At 34.1% G+C, this 22,604-nt stretch overlaps 1 protein-coding gene across 1 annotated transcript; it reads left to right on the forward strand.

Annotated features, from left to right (window-relative positions):
• Positions 1-7,852: 7,852 nt before the first annotated feature.
• On the forward strand, positions 7,853-9,563 carry LOC133307615 (cytochrome P450 71D11-like). The gene is made up of 2 exons (XM_061508158.1): positions 7,853-8,755; positions 8,943-9,563. Exons 1-2 carry the CDS (start codon positions 7,853-7,855, stop codon positions 9,561-9,563), a joined length of 1,524 nt encoding a protein of 507 aa, XP_061364142.1.
• Positions 9,564-22,604: the final 13,041 nt, after the last annotated feature.

Consider the following 22,604-nt stretch of genomic DNA (forward strand, 5'->3'; position numbering starts at 1 on the left):
GCTTCACAAGAAGAAACTGAACATTTAGTGCCCACAAGAGACCTACTGTCAATTGAAATATGACTTTGTTAGGCCACGTTTGATGAAAATTGGGTAACTTACCCATCCTTAATAAGTTTTTTATGCTCGATGTCACCTTCGATTTCATGAAATTTTGTCATATGTATTTTCTTAACGGAGTTCAGAAAGACTATAATTGCGGGGAGAAGTAACCTTCAGCAAATAAAAATGATATTATCTTGTTCACTAATTAAAAAATTTAAGTATGGGTAAGTTACCCAATTTTCATTTCTGTTAAAAAATAAAAATGATAATATCTTGTTCACTAATTAAAAATTTTAAGTAGATAAGAGGCACATTGAAACATTATGCAACAAAAAGTCATTTTGATTGCTTCTTGTTAATTTATCATTAAAAATTAAGAATGATTAAGATTTTTTTTTGACATAATCATAATCTATAAGATATTTCAACCAATCACTTATGTGCGGATTTCGATTTTCTCATGTGAAAAACTGGTTATGTGGTCATATTATTTGATCATAATCACTCATTGATGATGACAAAGAGAGAAAAAAATGTATGATTTTTAAATGTGTGGTTGTGATCAAATAACATGATCATATGACCATTTTTTTCACATAAGAAGATCCAAATCTCTCATGTGCCTTCTGAGCAGTGGGAAAATTCTTAAAATGGAAGGCAATTGCTTCAAAAAATGGATTTGCCATATAATTAGATATAGATCTCATAGGTTTGGTACCCCAAATAGGATCAAACTTCTAGCTAGATCACGCTCATGGAAACACAAGACCTATAGTTATCTTAATATCACATGCATAGGGTGATTATAGTTAAAGAGAGACTTGGATGAGAAAAAATATAGGAGATAAATAATAGAAAAAAAAAACATAGGGGAAAGTGATTCAAAGACAAATCATGTGGAGATATTTGAATTTTTTCCTTTAAATAATTAAAGAGGCTTTAGCTAATCTTTAATTAATTAAATTATACGATATAGATCATTAAAAATTCTCTAATTTCTAATCTTGTATTATTGCAATAGACCACATGCAATGATATTAAACAATTAACTATTCATATTAGTTATCTTAATATCATATGCATAGGGTGATATGAATAATACATATAATGATATAATAACATAATAACAATATTGTAATACTGTAATATCATATAATGGAGAAGGTTATATTTATAAATTTTTTATTTACAAATTCTTACAAACTACACTATGTTTTCTCAGTAGAACACTAGATTACACTATATTTTTCTGAGAGTACATAGTATAATTTATAAAAATTTGTAAAAAAGTTTATAAACAGATCTTTTCCCTCACATAATATATATTAAGTATAATCCAAAATATAATATTAAACATTTTAAGAAAAGACAAATAAAATAAAATTATATTTTAAATTATGCAACTACATATTGAAAGTGAAATCAACAAAAGCAACGCACGGTAAGTGTCACTTGTCACGATTAAATGCTACACGAAAATCGAAACTGTCATAACTTGAGCCAGAAAACAAAAGGTTCAATGGTCATACCAAAAAACCAGTGAATAAAAGTTCTTAATCCAGAGGTCAAAAGTCGAACAAAAAGGTTCAAGAGGTTAATCCAGGCTTTTTGACCCTTATAACCCTTTACTAATAATTAATTATCAAATTGACCTTCATTATAAACTATTTCAAAAATTTAACCCCCTCAAAAAACATAACACCAATCTGCCCCTGTTTGACCGTTGACCACGAAGCCTACCCGGGTACATCCCTACCTACCCGGGTATCTTTTGAAATTTTTTGTCTACCCGAGTAGAGAAGTGTACCCGGGTATTGTTCTTGATTGCTTGAATTATTTACCCGGGTACGGATGAGTGTACCCGGGTAAAAAGCACAAACCAAATTAAAGCCTGGATAAATACATAGGGAATACAACAGGTTAAAGTTAATAAGGGAAAAGGAGGACCACTTACCTCAGAATCTTTTGATATAAGAACAAGATTTACCCGGGTACACTCATCCGTACCCGGGTAAATAATTCAAGCAATCAAGAACAATATCCGGGTACACATCTCTCTACTCGGGTAGACAAAAAATTTCAACAGATACCCGGGTAGGTAGGGGTGTACCCGGGTAGGCTTCGTGGTCAACGGTCAAACAGGGGCAGATTGGTGTTATGTTTTTTGAGGGGGTTAAATTTTTGAAATAGTTTATAATGAAGGTCAATTTGGTAATTAATTATTAGTAAAGGGTTATAAGGGTCAAAAAGCCGGTTAATCCACGACTAAATCTTTGGTACTACTGTTGTATCAAAGATTCAGTGCATCCCACCAATGAAAATATTACATGTCAGTTAAAATACTTTTTTTCTATTAAATTTTTTTTCTCTCTTCTGATGTGTAAAGCTCTCGTTTATGGAATGCACTGGATCTAGTTACAGTAGTACCAAAGATTTATTCCAATCCCACAATGAAAACCAATTTCAAAACGTCGATTCACTCACAGTAACTGCTGGGTTGTTCAGGTTTCGACCTGGTACCAAAACCCAACGGTTTTTGCATTATATAACCGAAAATCAAAATAAAAAATGTTAATGTTACATAGCTTAATGATATAATCATCCTCGTACAGTGAAAAAGCAATCAGGTCAAATTCGAAATAATTAAGTCATAAATACCTACTATAATTATTTTCCTTGGTTGTCCTAAAAGAATGTATTGTAGTAGTATATGAGTCTTTCAAACTTTAACTCTTATGAGTATATAGCAATAATTTAAAAGTGAATTCAGATACCCCAAATATCTGAAGGCACACTTATATAAACACTTACAACAAAGGTGTTATTTAATAGTGATGTACATTGAATATGGGTTGTTGAGATTTTTTGAAGATAATGAACAATGACTGTTGTTAAAAAAATGAGAAAGTTGATGGGTTCTGTTGGTGAAAATAAGTGGACCGTATCCTTAACTTATTCCTCTGTTTGTTATCGAGAATAAAGGCCCAAGCATGCTTTACATTTGTCTCTTCGCTGCCACAATCTTATCCTAATTTAAATCATTGATCCATCCCAACTTTTGAGCATCTCTGTATTTGTTTAAAATCTCCTCACTCTGATTTTATCTCACCTTCTTCGATGGTTCTCTCTAGCTTACAGAACATTTTTTTTTAGACAACAAGATGCTGCACGGTCCTATTCATGTATTTGGGAAAGGCGATAGGGTCAGTTTGAAGGGAATCACGACAACCGCATTTGCCAACTTAACTTATTTAAGGAACTTTTATCTTTATTATAATTTGATTTGTTCAATACCAGTAACAATGGTTGATAGGAGCACAGCTCTAGAAATGAAACAATGGAACCAATTTGTTATTCAATGCCTTTTAATTCTGTTACAACAATGTTATATACCCTGTACCCTATAGATAACCTCCAATTACAACACCTCACAGCCCTTAACTACAATATTATGACACCTATGCATACAAACAATTATTATTGACACCTCACAGCCCCTAACCTCTATACATGCTACCTGTGCATACAATCCACATTAATGATACATCATTAATATGTTTGAAAGTCCACAGCCCAACTTGGGCCCCCTAATATCCTCTTGGGCCTAACTTGCTTAACTTCATTTGTATCACTCGTCCCTCCTTCAAAAGGGACCTTGACCACAAGGTCCAATTCTGGATAGAACTGACGAAGGTCCTCCTCATTCTTCCATTATGCATCTTCAAGTAAGGAGTGAGACCACTGTACAAGCCATTGCTTAATCGGTGCACCATGATGGTATGATGGTTTAAAACCCGTGAGTTCAAAACAGTTATTGGTTGCTGTACTGGCTGGTTTTCACGATAAGTGGAAGGTAAATCAAGGACTGGAACATTGGGATTTCCAATAAATGGTTTCAAAATGGAAATGTGGAAGGAAGGATGAATACGAGACTCTGGAGGTAATTCTAGCTGATATGCAACTCTGCTAAGCACCTTCTTGACATGAAATGGTCCATTTTGGCAAGTTTCTGATTACTCCTTCGTGCCAAGGAAACCTGCCTATAAGGTTGGAGTTTTACCAAAACTAAGTCTCCCACAACAAATTCCTTATCTCTTCGATGCTTATCAGCAATGACTTTCATCCTGTTTTAGGCTGCTTGCAGATGATGTTTAAGGCTTGTGAGGAGCTCATTCCTATGAGACAACATATAATCTATAGCAGCAATTCGTACTGAACCTTGATTATAGGATGAGATCAAGGTGGGTTGCTTCCCATATAAGGCTTGGAAGGGTGACATGCCTATGGATGAATGATTTGTTGTGCTATAATGCAACTCAGCCTACCCAAGGTACAAGGACCACTTTCGATTCTGATCATGACAGAAAGCTCGCAAATACTGCTCCAAATACCGATTTGTAACCTCAGTTTGGTCATCGGTTTGTGGATGATAAGCAGAGCTCATCTTCAAGGTTGTCCCACTCAATTTGAATAATGAAGCCCAGAACTGGCTAATGAATATACGATCCCTATCAGACACTAAGGACTTAGGGAAACCATGTAATTTGACCACAATGTCACAAAACAGTTTAGCAACATAAGAAGCAGTGTAAATGGCTAGAAGAGGCCCAAAGTGGGCATACTTGGTCAATCGATTCACAATTACCAATATAGTAGAGAAACTAGCGGACAAAGGCAAACCAGTAATGAAATCAAGGCTGAGATCTTCAAAAATGCCATCTGGAATTGGTAGAGGATGTAAGAGTCCCAAGGGAGGAGTGGTTGGTGTCTTAACATACTGGCATGTCTGACACTCTTTCACAAATGCAGTAACATCCTTGCACATATGGTTCCAGAAGAAAGAAGCTGACAATCTCAGAAATGTACGAGTGATGCCTGCATGACCTCCTACCGGTGAAGAATGTGCCTCCTTTATTAGAATCTGCTTCAAAGTGGATGTAGGACCAATAAGATACCTCCCTTTATGAAATAGTAAGCCATCTCAAAATGTGATTGACTGATACATACTGTTGTTGTCACAGAGCTGCTGTTGTATCTTTATAAGATAAGGATCAGAATTATTTTCTTCACGAAGTTGGTTCACAATTGCATAAGTTGGTTTAGAAACCAAGCACAATAGTGAAGCTTCAACAGAAGAACTATCCTCAAAACTTATGGATAAGGCATCTGCCACGATATTGGAAACCCCACTCTCTTATTTAATAGTGAAGTCAAAGCCAAGTAGCTTGCATACATACTTTTGCTATTCAGGAGTAGAGATCGTTTGTGTCAAAAGCTCCTTAAGGCTCCTATGATCTGTTTTGATGACAAATTTAGACCCAAGCAAGTAATGTCTTCAACGCTTAACAGCTTCAGTGACTACATATAACTCTCGTACATAAGTGGATGTAGCTTGCATTCTTGGTCCTAACTTATTGCTGAAGTAAGAAATGGGCCTGCCTTCCTGCAATAAAACTGCTCCTAAACCATAAATAGAGGCATCTGATTCTATAATGAAGGGTAAAGCAAAATTAGGAAGGCGCAACACAGGGGTCTTGGTCATGACATTCTTTAGAGTCACAAATGCCTCTTCCACCTCAGGTGACCATTGAAAAGAGTCACTCTTGAGAAGATCAGTGAGGGGTGTGGCCAAGGATGCGTATTGTCGTACAAAGCGCCTATAGTATCCTGTTAATCCCAAAAAGCCCCTGAGCTGCTTGACTGTGTGTGGAGTGGGCCATTGAATCATAGCTGAAATCTTATTAGGATCAGCTTTGACACCATTCCCAGAAACCAAATGGCCAAAGTACTTTATTTCCTCCACCCCAAAAGAACACTTGCTCAACTTGACATAAAAACCATTATCCATAAGGGCCTACAATGTTGTCCTCAAATGGCTTATATGATCCAACAAGGAAGCACTATACACTAGTATGTCATCAAAAAAGACAATTACAAAACTTCGAAGGTAAGCCTTAAATATATGGTTCATGGCAGCTTGAAATGTTGAAGGTGCATTGGTTAAGCCAAATGGCATGACAAAAAATTCATAATGATCCTCATGGGTCGTAAAAGCTGTTTTGAATATGTCTTCAGGGTTGACTCTTATTTGATGATATCCACTACGCAAATCAAGCTTGGAAAACATCCTTGCCCCATATAATTCATCCATTAACTTTGTCATTAGATTTCATAAGCCCATTATTTTGATAAAATATTGATTTCTATTACATATATAAACTTATTTGAGATTTGAAGATGAGTTATACTTTCATTTGAATTAACTAATAATTTTATATATTGCCACATCTAGCTTGTTATATATTCTATTATTTACTCATCGAGTTACATTACAACTCACCCCAATCTTAATAGTATATTTTTTCAAGTATATTTCCATAGACTTCTAATTTCACGCATTTGGTTTGATCAAAGGAGTGTATTTTGATTATCATGGGCTAGCCAAGCAAATAGTTTCTTTGGTCAAGTTTTATATATATATATATATATATATATATCCCACCAAATTTTATTTAAGCCATCTGTCAAGTTTTCTTTTGTAGTTAGGGTCACAGATCTGATGTGAACCCTTTATGATATTTGAAATGTTTTTATAATTCTTTTAATTCAATCAGTTTAATTTTACCTTGAATGAAATTTCTATATCCTTATTAGACTGGATCAATCTTATAGGGTTTTGAGGGTTAGAGCTCACAAAGACATATTGAGGTTTTAGTTCTGATTGGGGTAAAATAACAAATTGTTCATGATCTAGACACAGGCTTGTATAAATTGCAGATTTCTTAATTTATTGAACTTAATGCTTAATTCAAGAAGGATTACTAAGACATTAGGATTCTAATTGGGTTAAAAAAGTTAATACACAAAGACATTAGTGTTTAACAAATTAAATTGCAGAAGATGATCAATTGTCTGAACTATTGAGTTAATTAATTATAATATTTAATTCAAATTAATAAAGAGGGATTAAAGATTAAGTGTATTCTGGCAACAGTTCTTTATTATAATTCCTTAATCGTTCTTGCATATTCTTGATAATTGCTTTTACAATTACTTTTTGATTTTATTTTAATTCAATAATTACTCTCAACAATTAAAACAAATTGTCCAAATTAAAGTGACTAGTGCGAATAGTACTTGGTGCTTCAATCTTCGTGGGACGATATCTTACTCACTCTTTATTACTTGTACGACCGGTATACTTGCCGTGATTGTAACAACAACTTTATTGTTATAACTATGATTTAATGGTCAGACTTAGTTAGAAAGAAATTGCTGTAATCTAAAGTGGCTATAGAAATATTTTTAATGTATATATTATAGAACTTGTATATTATTCTAGAGTTACTCCATTTATTTTTTAGGGAAATACTTGTTGAAGCGTGTACATATCGTCAATTCAATCCTTTACAAATTGTACGCATCCATAGAAAAATTTAATGCGCATTAAGAGAAATTTTAAACTTTCAAAGTCAAGAAAAGTTGTTTGCATATTCATGGCATGCTTCTTGACAACTTTCAATTTCTTATTGAAACTTGTTGTTATACCTGCCGTGATGCATACCGTAAATGTAAATGAATCATATATTAACATTATCTGCGAGCGACTTTATTTGCACACCCTGAATACAAAGCATGTACCTCGTTCGATTCCTCTCATTTTATTTTAATTTATTGTGGAAAACGAGTTAAAGAACATTGAAATACGAAATAAAAGGTACAACAAAAGTAAAGGAGAGTGCTCAATATTGCCTATATAAACAGACAATAGTAGGATATGAATAACGATACTAATCTGTTTCTTTCCATGGCTCTACTAATCATTTACATATCAGCTTTTTTCTCCTTGCTCCTCATAACCCTTATTATACAAAAAGCAGGAAAGAAACCCAAGAAAAGTGACTCAAGTTATAACATACCCCCCGGGCCCAGAAAGCTACCTATTATTGGTAATATACACAATTTGTTTAGCTCACATCCCCATCGAAGATTAAGAGACTTGGCCAGAACATATGGACCCTTGATGCATCTTCAACTTGGAGAGGTTTCTACTATTGTCATTTCATCACCCGAGTGTGCTAGCGAGGTGCTGAAAACCCATGATATTAACTTTGCAACAAGGCCGCAAATCCTAGCTATAGAAATATTGTCTCATAATTCCACAAGTTTAGTTTTTGCTCCTTATGGTAATTATTGGAGACAGCTAAGAAAAATTTGCACATTGGAGCTTTTAAGTCTGAAACGTGTGAACTCATTCCGACCAATTAGAGAAGAAGAGCTCTCCAATCTTGTCAAAAGGATTGCTTCAGAGAAAGGATCGCCAATCAACCTCACTGAAGCAATAGTTTCTTCAATATATACAATCTTTTCAAGGGCTTCCTTTGGCAAGAAATGCAAAGACCAAGAAAAGTACATAGCAGTGTTAAAAGAATCAATGCAGCTTGCGGCAGGTTTTTACATAGGTGATTTGTTTCCTTCTATTACATGGCTGCAATTTTTCACAAGTTTGAGGCCTAAGCTTGAGAGGTTGCAAAGACAAAATGATGAGATAGCAGGAAACATCATCGATGAGCATAAAGAGGCAAAGTCAAAAGCTAAAGATGACCAAGATGAAGCAGAAGAAGATCTGGTAGATGTTCTCTTAAAATATGAGGATGGTAGCAACCAGGATTTTTTCTTAACTAAAAACAATATCAACACCATTATCCAGGTAAGGATAATAACCTCTTGAAAATACTTTTATGAAGATAGTCTTGCTCACCGCTGTAGAATTAGATTAATATTTAAAACTTGACCTTGAATATCTTATATCTCACATATGAGATTGAGATCATTGAAGTTCTGCAATCTTTGGACATCCTGGCATTAACTTAACGTTATTGATAATTACTTTTCAGGACATGTTTGGTGGTGGAGGTGAGACAACAGCAACAATCATAGATTGGGCAATGGCAGAAATCCTAAGGGATCCTAGAGTAATGAAGAAAGCACAAGCTGAAGTGAGAGAGGTATTCAATATGAAAGGAAGGGTTGATGAAAATTATATCAATGAACTCAAATATTTGAAATCAATAGTCAAAGAGACACTGAGGTTACACCCTCCAGGTGTTTTGCTGCCAAGAGAATGTGGTCAAGCATGTGAGATAAATGGTTATCACATTCCAGCCAAAAGTAAAGTCATAGTGAATATTTGGGCAATTGCAAGAGATCCAAAGTACTGGACAGAACCGGAGAGGTTTTATCCAGAGAGATTCATTGATAGCACAATTGACTACAAAGGAAGTAACTTTGAGTACCTTCCCTTTGGTGCTGGAAGAAGAATGTGTCCAGGAATCACATTTGGTTTGAGAAGTGCTGAGATGGTTCTTGCAATGTTGCTGTACCACTTTGATTGGAAGCTTCCCAATGGAATGAAATGTGAAGAATTGGACATGAGTGAGGATTTTGGATTAACAGTTAGAAGAAAAGATGATCTAATCTTGCTTCCTTTTGCTTATGATCCTTTGCCTGTCACATGAGCTTCACAAGAAAAAACTTAAACCTTTGTGGTGGTGCCTACAACATTTAGTACCTACAAGAGACCGTCTGTCAATTGAAATAAGAGTTTCTTAGGTCATGTTTGGTTGTAACAAAAATGAAAATTGGGTGACTTACCCATTCTTAATAAGTTTTTTACGCTCGATGTCACCTTCATTTCATGTAATTTTGTCATATGTATTTTCTTAAGGGAGTTCAGAAAGATTACAATTGTGGGGAGAGTATCCTTCATTTTAATGCAACCATTTAGTGTAATCCTTTGCTGAATTATCCAAATTGAATCCATATGCTTATTATTATTAGCCCATTTCTCTTGTACATGTAACGTGGAAACTATGCCTTAACCTATTTCTAAAAGATCCAGCTAACATAAAACTAGGTGACCCTATTGGTTTTGTCCCTGGAAACGTAGTTGAGAAGAATTTTTTGTTTCATGGTGCTTCTGGGCCTTCTGTTCAAGACCTTGGTCACCATGCAGGGTATTATTCACATCCTCGTTCTGAAGCTGCAAGGTAAATATTCTTCTGATTCAAACTCTGGCATATGTTTCATTTTGTACTTTAAATTTGGTGTTCAAGTTTATATTTTTTTTATTTTTACTTTTTTTGTCTAGAACGAGAATCATCAAGACAAATATTTTCTGTGATTTTAAGGGGGTTTTTACTTTGCATAATGCGTTATATCCAAACTGGAAGTGCTCAGCTCATTGAATATTTAAGAGTCGGTTTATAATATTCTTTCATAAGCAGTCATATGATGCCTATGGTTATTAGTTGTCCTTCTTGCATATGTATTGCATTGTGCAATATTTGATAGAAAATCTGTCTTGCATTGTAAAATTTTCAATCATCAATATTTTGTAAGAATTGGGTGATCCAGGGTTTCTTATAACTCTTCTTTGTTCTGTAGGGAGATTAACACCAGAAAGTGTTATATAAAGCTTCGGCACTCTTTTGCTTGATCTTCTTATTGGGAAGCATACCCCCCCAATTCATGTAAGTCGTATTATTGAAGGAAAAAGAATCCCACTCATCTATTCGTATTATCAATTAAAGAAAGTATTTAATGAGTCTAACTAATTTTATTTATTTTTGCAGCATTCCCATTGGAACTCCACATTGTTACGAACTTATGGCTGTTTGTGGAATGTTCATTCAATATTTTTTTGATATGCTTTATATACAATATACATGTTTTGGCATCATACTCTGCGAGTTTTAATACTTTTGTATTCCTTCACAGATAATGTTCTCTTCCATATCAGGTACCAATCTATTACTGCATTTACTATATTTTCAGCAATTTAGTAGTTTTTGACTATATATTTTTCTCCTTGTGTGCAGGGGAAATTTTAACTTGAACAATTTGGAAGATGGAGTTTTGTCATCTGCTTTTTTGGTTGGACTTCTCGTGGCTTGTCCAATATTTGCTTCTCTAGCTAAGAGGTAATAAGTAGTAACCATTTGTGTTGCAATTAGTTGAAACCTATTCTTACTATTGTACTTTATTTAGCTTAAATATTCAACCTATTAATGCTTCAGAAGATGTGTTTTAATTGAATGAAACTTCTGAAAGCTGAAGAGGCTTTTGAACCATTATTTTGTTTCTTGCGATTACTACTGATATACCTATTCTTGCTATTTCAGGATTTTTTATGAATCCTTTGCAGTTGAAAGGTGCACGTTGGACTTGCATTGACTTCTTGCGAACACATTATTTTTTTCCATCTCTAAACTACGTGTGGATCCAGGTTTTGTTTCTGCTAATTCAGAAAAGGCACTGGCACCTGAAACAGTTTCCTGAGAAGTTCAAGGTACATTGCAAAGTATGTACAAATTTTAGTTCTAAATTGGCTTTCATTTTTCATGCATTAAATTATTACGTAGTTTCTTATAATTTCACAAATTTTTTAAAACAAGTCTATAATCTAAATTCTTTTTTTTTTTTTATCGGAGTCCTTATATTTTTGAAAAAAAAATTAAATAGGCCCTTACCCAATATCGGTTGTCAACTTTTGCTAAACTATATCAGGATCTATTTGAAAACTCGCCTATTCAATCGTGCTTTCTGTCATATATATGAATCTTTATAATTTATTTAATTTTTTAAATAGGTCTCTATAATTTAGTAAAAGTTAATGGAGTTTAATTATTTACAACAAGTAAAGACTTATTTAAAAAACATAAAATTAGAAATATAAAACCTAGTTAAGAATATAGACAATTTAACTTATTTAAAAATTTACTGAAACTAATGGGAGTCATAGGGTAATTTAACTATTGGTGCTTTAGGTCCACGCATAATCACTGGAAACACTACGGGAAATCACATGTTTAAAGTTTAAATATTTTAACCATTATTTTACAATTGCCTCGATTAGTATTTGAAATTTGAATTTAACAATTCCTAAAATAAAACTATTTGAAAATACAAACTCCATCTCATTTGACCTATTTGAAATTTGAATTTTACAATGGTGCTTTTTTTATTTTTCGTGTTGGACTTGAAATATTAAGAATGAGTTTGACTTTGGTCTTAATTGATGCTGAAATATTAAGACCAATTGATGTTAATATTTCTTATAAAAATTTGACTTTCGATCCTAGTAACCAATTATCCTTGTCTAGGGGCTTTCGGTCTTTCACGAAAGAATGTCATGCTGCCAAGTTATTCTCAAAGCATATGAAAATTGAAGAACAGGTTCCTTCTCTGCCCAACTTTTTCAGTATATCATTCTTAATATTTTAGGTGTGTCATTCAACACGACAAATATTGTAGGTACCTCTTAATATTTCGTTGATGTCAATTGATGCTGTTATCTTCTTTGGTCTCTGTTTGGCTTTGGGGATTGCTTGTAGGCACCTCTTGCGTGGGACCAGAGTTCCTTACACTGTTGCCTTGCTCATCCTTGGCATTCTGTTTTTTTAATCCTTCTACCATTGACATTTAGGTTACATATTTCAAAATAATTATGTGATTCCTTCCAATGAACCTAACCTCAATTACGCAGTGTCTGAGGTCACAATTTGCTCTATATATTATATGTTTCAGCAGATACTCATAGATCATATGTATGCGTATGTGAATAGTATAAATGGAACTTTGTTACTTTTTAAAAAAAATAAATAATAATAATTCTTTTTGGTAAACTATTAATTAGGAAAAGTTTGCTAAACTATGTACAAGGTAGTTCCATTGTAGCAAGCATGTTAGAGCTGAGTATGGTTTGTGATCAATAGATTCAATTTCTCTATTTGGTGTAGGTGTTGGCTTGTAATTCTGCATTATGGTTTAGTAGTGCAGCACCAGAAATATTAGTTCATGAGTCATGCTCTGTCCAGCACTTTGTTGGGGCTAGGATTTTAAATTTGGCCTCATAGCATATCAAGTTTGCCTTTGAAAATTTGTTGTTCTTTCAATTAGAATAAATTCTTTATTTTTCTAGTTTGTAGATCTTTTGATAAAATTTTAGGTGTTATATTTTTACTAATATTTCTTTAACTATAATTATTAATTTTAATTATCTGCTTCTTTTTTAATACATAATTTTATCTTTCTTTTACTAAACATGTTATTCATTTGTTTTTAATGCAGGGAGCAGAGTTCAATCCTCGTGATCAACCTTCACATTCTGCAACTCATCAGCCCTAATAGATTATTTAGGTTTAAACTTTTGAAGTTTTATTGGCACTTTGATTCCATTTAGGTTTGATTTGCAAGATTATTCAGGTTTAAACATTTGTAGTATAATTGAGACTTTGATTCCATTTATGTTAAATTTGCAAAGTACATTTACTTTGTTTTATCATGTATTTGGATATATTAATTTTTAATGGTGAGACATTTTACATTTGTTACACTATTTGTATTTATCTTGAATTACATTTAATTATATATAAATTTAATGATAATAGATTCAGAAGTTTAAATGTTCCATCAATCAATAATATGTTTTTTGTAATGATATAAATAATTATAAGATAAAACAGCAGCAAATAATTAATAAAAAAGCAGCAATAGCAAATACAAAAATAGCAGCAAATATTTGCAAAAAAAAAAAAAACAGCATTGCAATTTCGCGGCGGTTTGAAACCGCCGCTAAATATATTAATTTTATTAAAATATTTTATTTTAACGTCGGTTAAGTGTATATAACGCCGGTTTTGTTTTTAACGTCGGTTATTCCGTCGGTTATGTAAAACCGACCCCAAAATATCTAGTGGCGCCAATATCTACGTCAATTTTAAAAAGGCCACCAAAAATTTTAGCGGCGGTTCAAACCGCCGCTAATACTAAAAAAAACCGCCGCTAAAATACGTTTTTGCTGTAGTGCATCATCTATTTATCAATAACAATGTTAACATTCACTCTTTCCTCTTTCTCACGTGCCTTGATTTTCTTTTCTCTCTAAATTGTGCTTAGTGATACCAAATACTGCGAGCAGAAGGATCTATGTGCATCTCTCTCTCGATTTCTTCTTCTCTTTTTAAATTTAATTTGTTTCGGCAATTTAATTCGTTTTAGTTACTTAATTTTTATTTTTAATGATTAAAAAAAATTTAATTATATTAATAATTTACACAATTGACTTTAAATAATTTTTTGTAAATTTATCATCGCAATGAAATTAAGTTTTCAACCATTTCTTCAACATAACCAGACTCTTGAAAATCTATAGTTTTAAACATTAATTATTAGTGGTACCTCAATAGCACATTACCAAACAACATATTCCTTAAATCAATGTATGACCTGAAAGATAAATTACATGACAATGTGATCTAAAATTTTAATATAGTATCATTTTATATATATGCATCAAGTACATAGTCCCAAACAACAACAACAACAAAAAAGGACACATGGTGAAAATTTAACATAAAATCACCCTCTCTTTCTTTGGAGATCATAAAATCACCCTTTATTTCTTAAGAAAGTGTCTTTCTTCAAACACTTCATACACCCTTCACATGACTCTATCTTTGTATCAACGAGACTGAACTCCAAGTCTCTTCATGCCGCCACAACAATTTCCGTCCCCTCGTCCTCTGTAACACGTTGTCTTTGGTTTATTTCGGAAATAAATTCATCATACAAATCCTTCAGAGAAATCACAACAGCAGTTATCAATGGGCCCATGGTAGCAACCTGCGAAACGACATAGTTAATCTATCAATCTCATGGGACACAAGTAGCAGTCTCATTTGAAAACTCAAGAGTCGGAAATTTTATCAAGTTATGCAGGTAAATCAGTTTCCAATTTCGAAACAAGAATAAAGGAGTTGACATAAAGTGCCTAAAATTAATTACAGATTTGTTAATTGTTATTACATGACTAAACAATATATATGGGTTGAAACCTTGAGATTAAGCTAAAACATGATGCATCAAGAGTGAGAGAAAGAGGGTAAAGATTGTAATTCACAGGTCCTCTGATAGTGTTTTTCTCACACACAAGATACACACACAATACTCTGAATGTACATCTATTATATTACTGATTCTGCCAAGTCACTTTACAAGAGTTACAATGAACTATTTATAAACAATAACAAATGATTATGAATACTAATGACCAACTTAGGAAATCCAAACACAATAATGACTACTTCTTAAAAACATTAAACTCATTAATGTCCACTAACAAATTCCTAAGGGACACACCCTTTCACCACAAACTCTTCATTTTCTATTTTCAATTATTCTAAATAAAGTTTAAAACCCAACAAAGATTTACCTCTAGATTAGATGGGAACAGCATCATTCCCACAATGATGCTCAACCCAGTAAGATGTGCAAAATTCCCAGGATCATCTTTCCTAATTTCTGATGCTACGTAATTCATGAGGAAAAGGTGAGCAACATACAAGACAATGGCAACTAAGATATGGGTTTTTTCTTGATTTGTTTGAAGCAATGTCAATGTATACCGGTTTGACAAGGAGGAGAACCAATGCAAAGAGCGAAATGGGCACCGTAAAGTTGCTGAAGCTATGTGGTAGGATGTTAGTTATGTTCCTGCAATCAATTGAGGATTTTAATTTTGTCGCCATAACTTCTGATATGTTGTTTATGTGTGTCCTCTGTGATTGCGTAAAACAGGTTTAGTTTCAAAAACAAATTGCACGAATTTAAATTCATTTTATTGGAGTGGAAGAAAAATTTATTGTCTTATATATTGTGTCCGGTAGTAAATAAATGTTTATTTCAGGTTCCGTGCGGGTTTGCATAAAATTATTCTCGTGGTATTTCTCTTCTTCATTTTAGTTGATTCTCTGGTCAACACAAAAGTTTCAAAACATTTTCATATTAATGTAGTCATTTCATCTTATAAAATATTCATGTCGCAATCCTGGCTAAAATTCTCCGATCACTGCAGATGTTGGTCAGGGAAGCCCGATGGAGATTACTGTTTAGGTATTGTAATCTCAAAGAAATGCCGCGTGGGTACATTTTTATCTTAGTTATTTATTATCATTTTAAAAGTTGGAAATGATATATGCTGCATACGATTTTCATTTTCAATGAGAAGGCAGTTATTATGTTAATTTTATTTTATGTTAATACATTAATACAATAGATTTCCGAAGGCAGTTAGCACTATTAACAGATTAATTCTACTTGGTTCTTATGTTGCACTAATGATGTTTTGTCATATGATAACATTAACTGAATTAGGATGTATTAGAAGGTAAAAGAGTGAAAAGGAAAAATATTAATTTCATTGATTGGTGGTCATTCATTTGTACAATATGTAAGCTCACTACTAGAAAATTCACAATCAACAAGTGAAAAATTCCCTTGCAAAACTGCCAAATTCCCTTGCAAAAACTGTCTGCGGCGAAATTTGCGAGGGAACACTATCCCTCGCTAAAACCCTCGTCGCAAATAGATTTGCAAGGGAAATTTGTCATATGACAATTTCCTCGCAAATTGTTACGGAAAAGTTCCCTTGCAAAAAAGTAAATTTTCCTCGCAAACAACAGTCCTATCTACAGTGTTTTCCCGTCGCAGATTGCGACGAAAATTTCAAGTATAATTTTCCTCGCAAATTTTCGTAACAGAATTTGCAAGGGGTGTATTAAATTTCCGTTGCAAAATTTGCAAGGGAACATTTTGATTTTCCCTCGCAAAAGGCTACGAATTTTGCAATGGAATTTTGAAAATTTTCGCAACAAATTCTGGAATTAAAATAAAAAAATAAAAAAATGTATTAAACTTTTGTTAATTTCCCTGTAAACAACAAGGATTCCAAATGAACATAAATACATAAATTGAGCAACAGAAATCCAAGAAAATACTGGATAAACAATTAAATTAAAATTAAATAGTATATCAACAAAAGTGAACAATAACAACCATCAAATCTACAACTAAAATGTCTTTAAAGTTGTAAACAAAATAAACCATACAAAAAATATCTGATATATCTCTGAAGTCCTAAAAGAAGTAAAACATACAAACAACAACTAGTATGCCTCTAAAGTCCTAGCAAAGTCATCATCATCATCAGGGTCATCATCCGGCGCCGGTCTTTTCGACTTGTTGTAGTTGGCTTCCTTGTCCTGCATTAAAAGTCGGAGTTGTTCTTGCATTTATTTCATAATGTCAGCTTGCTGCTTCATAAAGTCCGCTTGCTGAGTTAGCTGCTCTGTCGTAGAATGCAATTGCTCCTTCGTAGCATGCAATTGCTCCTGAATCTGGGAGTGGGAAACCTTCATCCGTTTAAGCTCATATGCAAATCTATTATTATAAAACAATAAGTTAAATGTATAAAATAAAATATTAATAGAATAGAGATTGAAAACATAAAAGAATTAACTATGCATTGAGTTTACCTGCAGAAACACTGTCAACCTGGGTAGAGGGCCGCTTACTAGGCTTCAGTCGACTAGCATATCCTCCAATCCCACCACCCCTCCTTTCTTGTTGAATCCACTTGCAGCTGTAACCAAGATGTTCCCATTATCATAATAGGAGGAGCTGGATTGACCGTCTGTCGCCTCCTGTGCGGACCTCTCCTCTTCAAGTTTTTGATAATTTTTCTACAAGTAAAGAAAAACCAACACACATATGGACATATAAAACATGACATAAACCATCATAGAAAAAACAAACGTCAAATAATAAATGGTCAAACCGCTATTAGCTTCGCTTTGGGGCCTAACCACCGCCTTTGACCAGCTCCAGGCTGCTGGGAATGAGTTCGCTCGAAGGTAGCCCATTCAACCTTTTCAGGCGGCACTTCTCCAAAAGCCTCCTGGAAATACAAATGAAAATCATTAATTCATTAGTTGCAAGAATGAATTGTTGAATAACGAACTAGAAAACAATTTATACTTACTATCTTTTGTCGATTCTTGCTGATTGGAATCGACCCTCCAGCATATGTGGGTGTGTCCTGCTTGGCCCTATTTTCCTTATTTTGAGCAGATCTCTTTTGAAACTTAGGACAGTTTTTCCATTTTTTTTCAATTGGATTTTTAATGATTCACTACACCATGCATTTCTTCCCTTGTCATGTCTTACTTTATGCATTTTATCTGCGAACATTGTGGTGGCTTTGTGATGCCAAGCTCCTGCCAGGTTATGGCGATCCTCGGGCAACCACCTATAATGATTCTGTAAATTGCCAATTTTTTCGATTAGCGCACAAATTGGTGACAAATGTGTAGTTAGTATACATTTTTGTAATAAAACATTAGCATTAACGAGATATACATAACTTACCAGAAATTCATTCATCCAACCATTTCGAGTTTCTTTAGGAACGTCTCCCCAGGTGCTCCATACTTGTTTAAAATTACGGAATATTTGATTATCAATGAATTCCATGATCTCATCATAAGGTTCAAACCTGACAATGTTAAATCAATTTATTTGATTATAACGATTGAGCAATGCTAGAAGCCACATTAGTACATCACTAGTAACAATTACAACTTACTCTATGGTGCCTAAAGGACGAACCCATATACGTTTATTAGTACATCATTATCAACAGAGTCTTATCTTTCCTATGACTAGCTGACATAGACACTATTGTCATTACATGCACTCAATGTCTGCCATAAAGGATGCGGCAACATATTTAATGATTTTTTCTCATACACATGATGCGGCGACCAATTTATGCCCTTGTCCCTTTTAAATTTGATTTATATATTATTTTTGAATTTTGTGAGGGAATATATTTTCTGTTTCCCTCGCAATTTGGGAGGGAATATATTCCCTCGCAAATTGCGAGGGAATTTGAGAGGGAATATATTACCTCGCAATTTGCAAGGGAATTTGTGAGGGAAATTGTGAAATTTCAGTTGCAATTTTCAGATCCTAAATTTTGCGAGGGAACTTTCGTCGCCAATTTTTTCCCTCGTTGTTTCCGTCACAGACTTATGATTCTTGCGAGGGATTCAATTTCCCTTGCAAATTGCGACGAAATTGCGACCGAACTGCAAGGGATTCTGCGACAGAAATTTAGTAGCGGAAATCTTGTCTGTTTTCCCTCGCAATTGTTTTTCCCTTGCAAATTCCGTCGCAGTTTGCAAGGGAATTTTTCCCTCACAAATTTCCCTTGTTATTCACGACTTTTCCAGTAGTGGCTCTAATTTAGAAGAGCATAACAGAAAAGAGAAAGATCTAGAATATCATTGAAATACTAAACTACCCTTATACTTAATATCTAATACTCCCCCTCAAGATGGAGAGTGAACAAAGAGAACTGCCATTTTAAACAAGAAAAATCAAGAAAACATAATAGCAATAAAAGAAAATAGAAACCAAAATCTTGAAATCAACTGTGCTGGAATGAGCTTCAGCGAAATCAACTGTGCTGGTATGGACATCAGCTAAGGAAGGGAGGGCTGGGATGGACATCAGCCACAAAATACTAAACAGTGCCGGGAAGGACATCGGCAAAATCAAACGTAAATCAAACATTCTGAAACAAACATCGGCAAACGTGAATAACACCACAAACATATGTAGGAATAAAATCGAAGTGGCCAAATACAAGCCAGAAACAGTACATCAGAAAAATCTAAAAACCAAAAAAAATGATGCATCACAGTTAAATCCATGAGCTCCATGAATCTTCATGGACCTGCAAAATGAGAAGCGAAAGAGAACAAGTAGATAGATTTGAAAATAAAAATATATAAGAGAAGAAAAAAAAACATAGATTTAAAAGGACAAAAAAAAGAAAGGAAATGGATCATGTTTGAAACAATCTGAAACGAAATTTGAAATGTGAACGAAACAACTCTGAACCGATATAAAAAAATGTAGATATGAAAGAAAGAAAAAAAATGCCAAATCTGAAACGATTGGAAAAGGAAACTGCAGGAGAAGAAAAAAAAATGCAAATCTGAAACGTGAACCATCTGGAACGATTGGATGGATGGATGATGCGGCCGGAGATTGAGTCGCGGTCGGAGATGATGACCGGAAAATAAAAAGACGCAGCCGGAAAAGATAACGCGGCCGGAGAGAAAGATGTGGCGAAGGTCCATGGAGGTTCGACAAGCGAGAAAATGAAACAGATCTGAGAGATCTAGAAGTCGCCGGAGAAGATGACCAACAAAGAACACATATCTGGAAAGCGCATGGATATTTGGCGTAACCAGACCGGACCAGAGGACAGACCGGACTCCGACAAATGTAAGAACCTGCACCGTTAATTAAGGAATTTAATTAATAAATTATGAGAAAATAGGAAATGATTCCATAATTGACCCTAATAATTATTATGATGCTTTAATAATTATAGTGAGTGAGTAATAATGCTGAAAGTCGCTTTTCGGAAGAAAAGTGCAGGTACCGGTTCTGCTAGTCGATATAAATGCGTGCCGAAAAAGTATCCCGGAAAATTATAATAAGTTCATGAAGATTACTAGAATAATATGTAGGACTTGTAAAACGAGTTTCAAGTCCAGATAATGAGAACTGGTGCTGGAAACCGGTACTGGCTTGGAAAAGCGCGTACCAGAAATGTGCTCAGAAAATTATAAGAAAAATATGATAAATCTTAGAAAATTATCTAGTTTCATAATCCAAAGTTTGGGATTAAAATGCTAAGCGTAGCAATTAAAGTTAATACTGTGTGTTAATTGGGTAAGTGGCTATAAATACCCTTATTAAGGGCACATTGCCCTAGATACCAGACTTTGAGCGTGAGTTATTGGTGGAGGCTGACCAGTTTCTATTCTTTTGGCCTTCTCCCTCATTCTTGAGCGAAGTTGTGACCTTTATTGGTTTTCTTCACCCTTTCTTCTTGTATACACTTGGGTGGTGACTTGTGAGTGTGGAGAGTGGGCTTGGGGGAGTGCTCAGCCACTGTTGGTGAGGGGTTTTGGGGCTGACTTGGTTGGCTTGGTTGTGAGAAGCTTGGTATAACAACCCTAAATATTGTATCATGATTAATGAAGAATTATGATAATTAATAAACGAGACATTTCAGATGAAATAGTTTATGATTAAGTAAATTAGAAGTATGGGTCCAATGGACCAAAGACATAAGCATTAGGGATCCAATGAATTCATGGATCAAAGTATAACCCAACAAAGGAAGTTTTAATTCCATTTAATGTGGACAAGTCCAAGTGATACAAAGAAAGCTCTATATGATAAAGTAAAGTCCAATAAGGTAAATGAAACCCAAATCAAGTTAAAGCCCAAAGTAAGGCCATGACATAATAAACCTAAAGAAGTACTATATGACTAGGAATTAAATTAGAATTCTTTCCCTACAAGCAAGAAGCCCACGGTTTTACTAGAGAAAACAAGCTCTAAGAAGTCAATTTAAAATGTCATAAAATCATGGAAAAATAGGCACAAATTAGGTCAGGTTAATAGGTTAAAGGTCCATAATCTTAAGGAATAAATCATGGTCCAAAATTAAAGGAAATCTTTTCCTTCCAAGCATTTAAAATCTGCGGCCTAGGTGTAGGAAATGAATTTGATTTTATTTGATTTTCAAGCCATTAAATGCAAATCGAATTTCCTTAAGTCAAGCCAGTCAAATTCCTTTAAACAAGGAAGTTAGGATTATGATGATTAGTAGTCAATCACTTTCCCTAAATCAAGCAAATTGATGACAATATGTCAATCAATCAAATAATTCTGTTTCTTAAATCAAGGAAGCAACCTTTATGACGATTAGTCACACCTCATCAATCCCTTAAATCAAGGGAGCAACTTTTAATGACGATTAGTCACACATCATCAATTCCTTAAATCAAGCAATCACTAAATTTCCTTAATCAAGGAAATTGACATCATGTTCTTGTCCCTAAATTAAGCAATCTAACCTATGACAACAAATCACCACCTTACTCTCATTTAATGTGATCGAAACCTACCAGCAATCAAGTAATGGCAAGGCTTCTAGGTTGCCTATTTGAACAAGCTTTAGTCTCTCCTTTTTCCCTCTATAGCCGCGGCACTACCAAAGGAAAGAACAAAGAGTTTAGTTCATTTTGTGAAGTCCATGAATGCTTCGAAATGGTGAGTGTGTTAGTGAGAAATACCTAATTGTTCCAAGATCAAATACAAGCCTGGATCTTAGTCCTTCTTCCTAATAATTCCACCAAAGAACCCTTCATCTCTAAGCAAGAAAATCTCTCTTCTCCTCTCTTTAAGCTTGCGGCCTTGTATGTTCAAGGAGGAAGGAAGTTCATTCAAGAAGATTCAAAGTAGTCAAAGGTCAAGAAGTGTTTCCTTAAGTCGTTGATCATCATCAAAGGTAAGCCTATGAACCTTCTTGGTTAGGAATGACATGTAAAAGCATGAAAGTGATATCCTAAGTATATGATCCCTAGAAGGCCGAACCATGTATGATAATTATAAGCATGAAGAGATGTTTAAATGATATGAAAGATGATGAAATGATGATGTTAGATTAGCATGTTTAGTAGCCTAGGTTCTAAATCAATTTTGCAAGATCATAACCTTAGTTGGCCGAATATATAAGATGATGTTTTGAATGATGCTCTAGGATTTAAATATGATAAATTATCAATAAT

This window comes from Gastrolobium bilobum, unplaced genomic scaffold (assembly GCF_033153095.1).
Source record: "Gastrolobium bilobum isolate Gb01-03AN ecotype WA unplaced genomic scaffold, APGP_CSIRO_Gbil_v1 utg4632, whole genome shotgun sequence".
Taxonomy (NCBI): domain Eukaryota; kingdom Viridiplantae; phylum Streptophyta; class Magnoliopsida; order Fabales; family Fabaceae; genus Gastrolobium; species Gastrolobium bilobum.

Excerpts from the sequence above, each read along its gene's own strand:
- LOC133307615 (XM_061508158.1), top strand. The coding sequence starts at position 7,853 with ATGGCTCTACTAATCATTTACATATCAGCTTTTTTCTCCTTGCTCCTC. Across the intron at positions 8,756-8,942 it reads ATATCAACACCATTATCCAG|GACATGTTTGGTGGTGGAGG; the intron begins GTAAGGATAATA and ends ATTACTTTTCAG.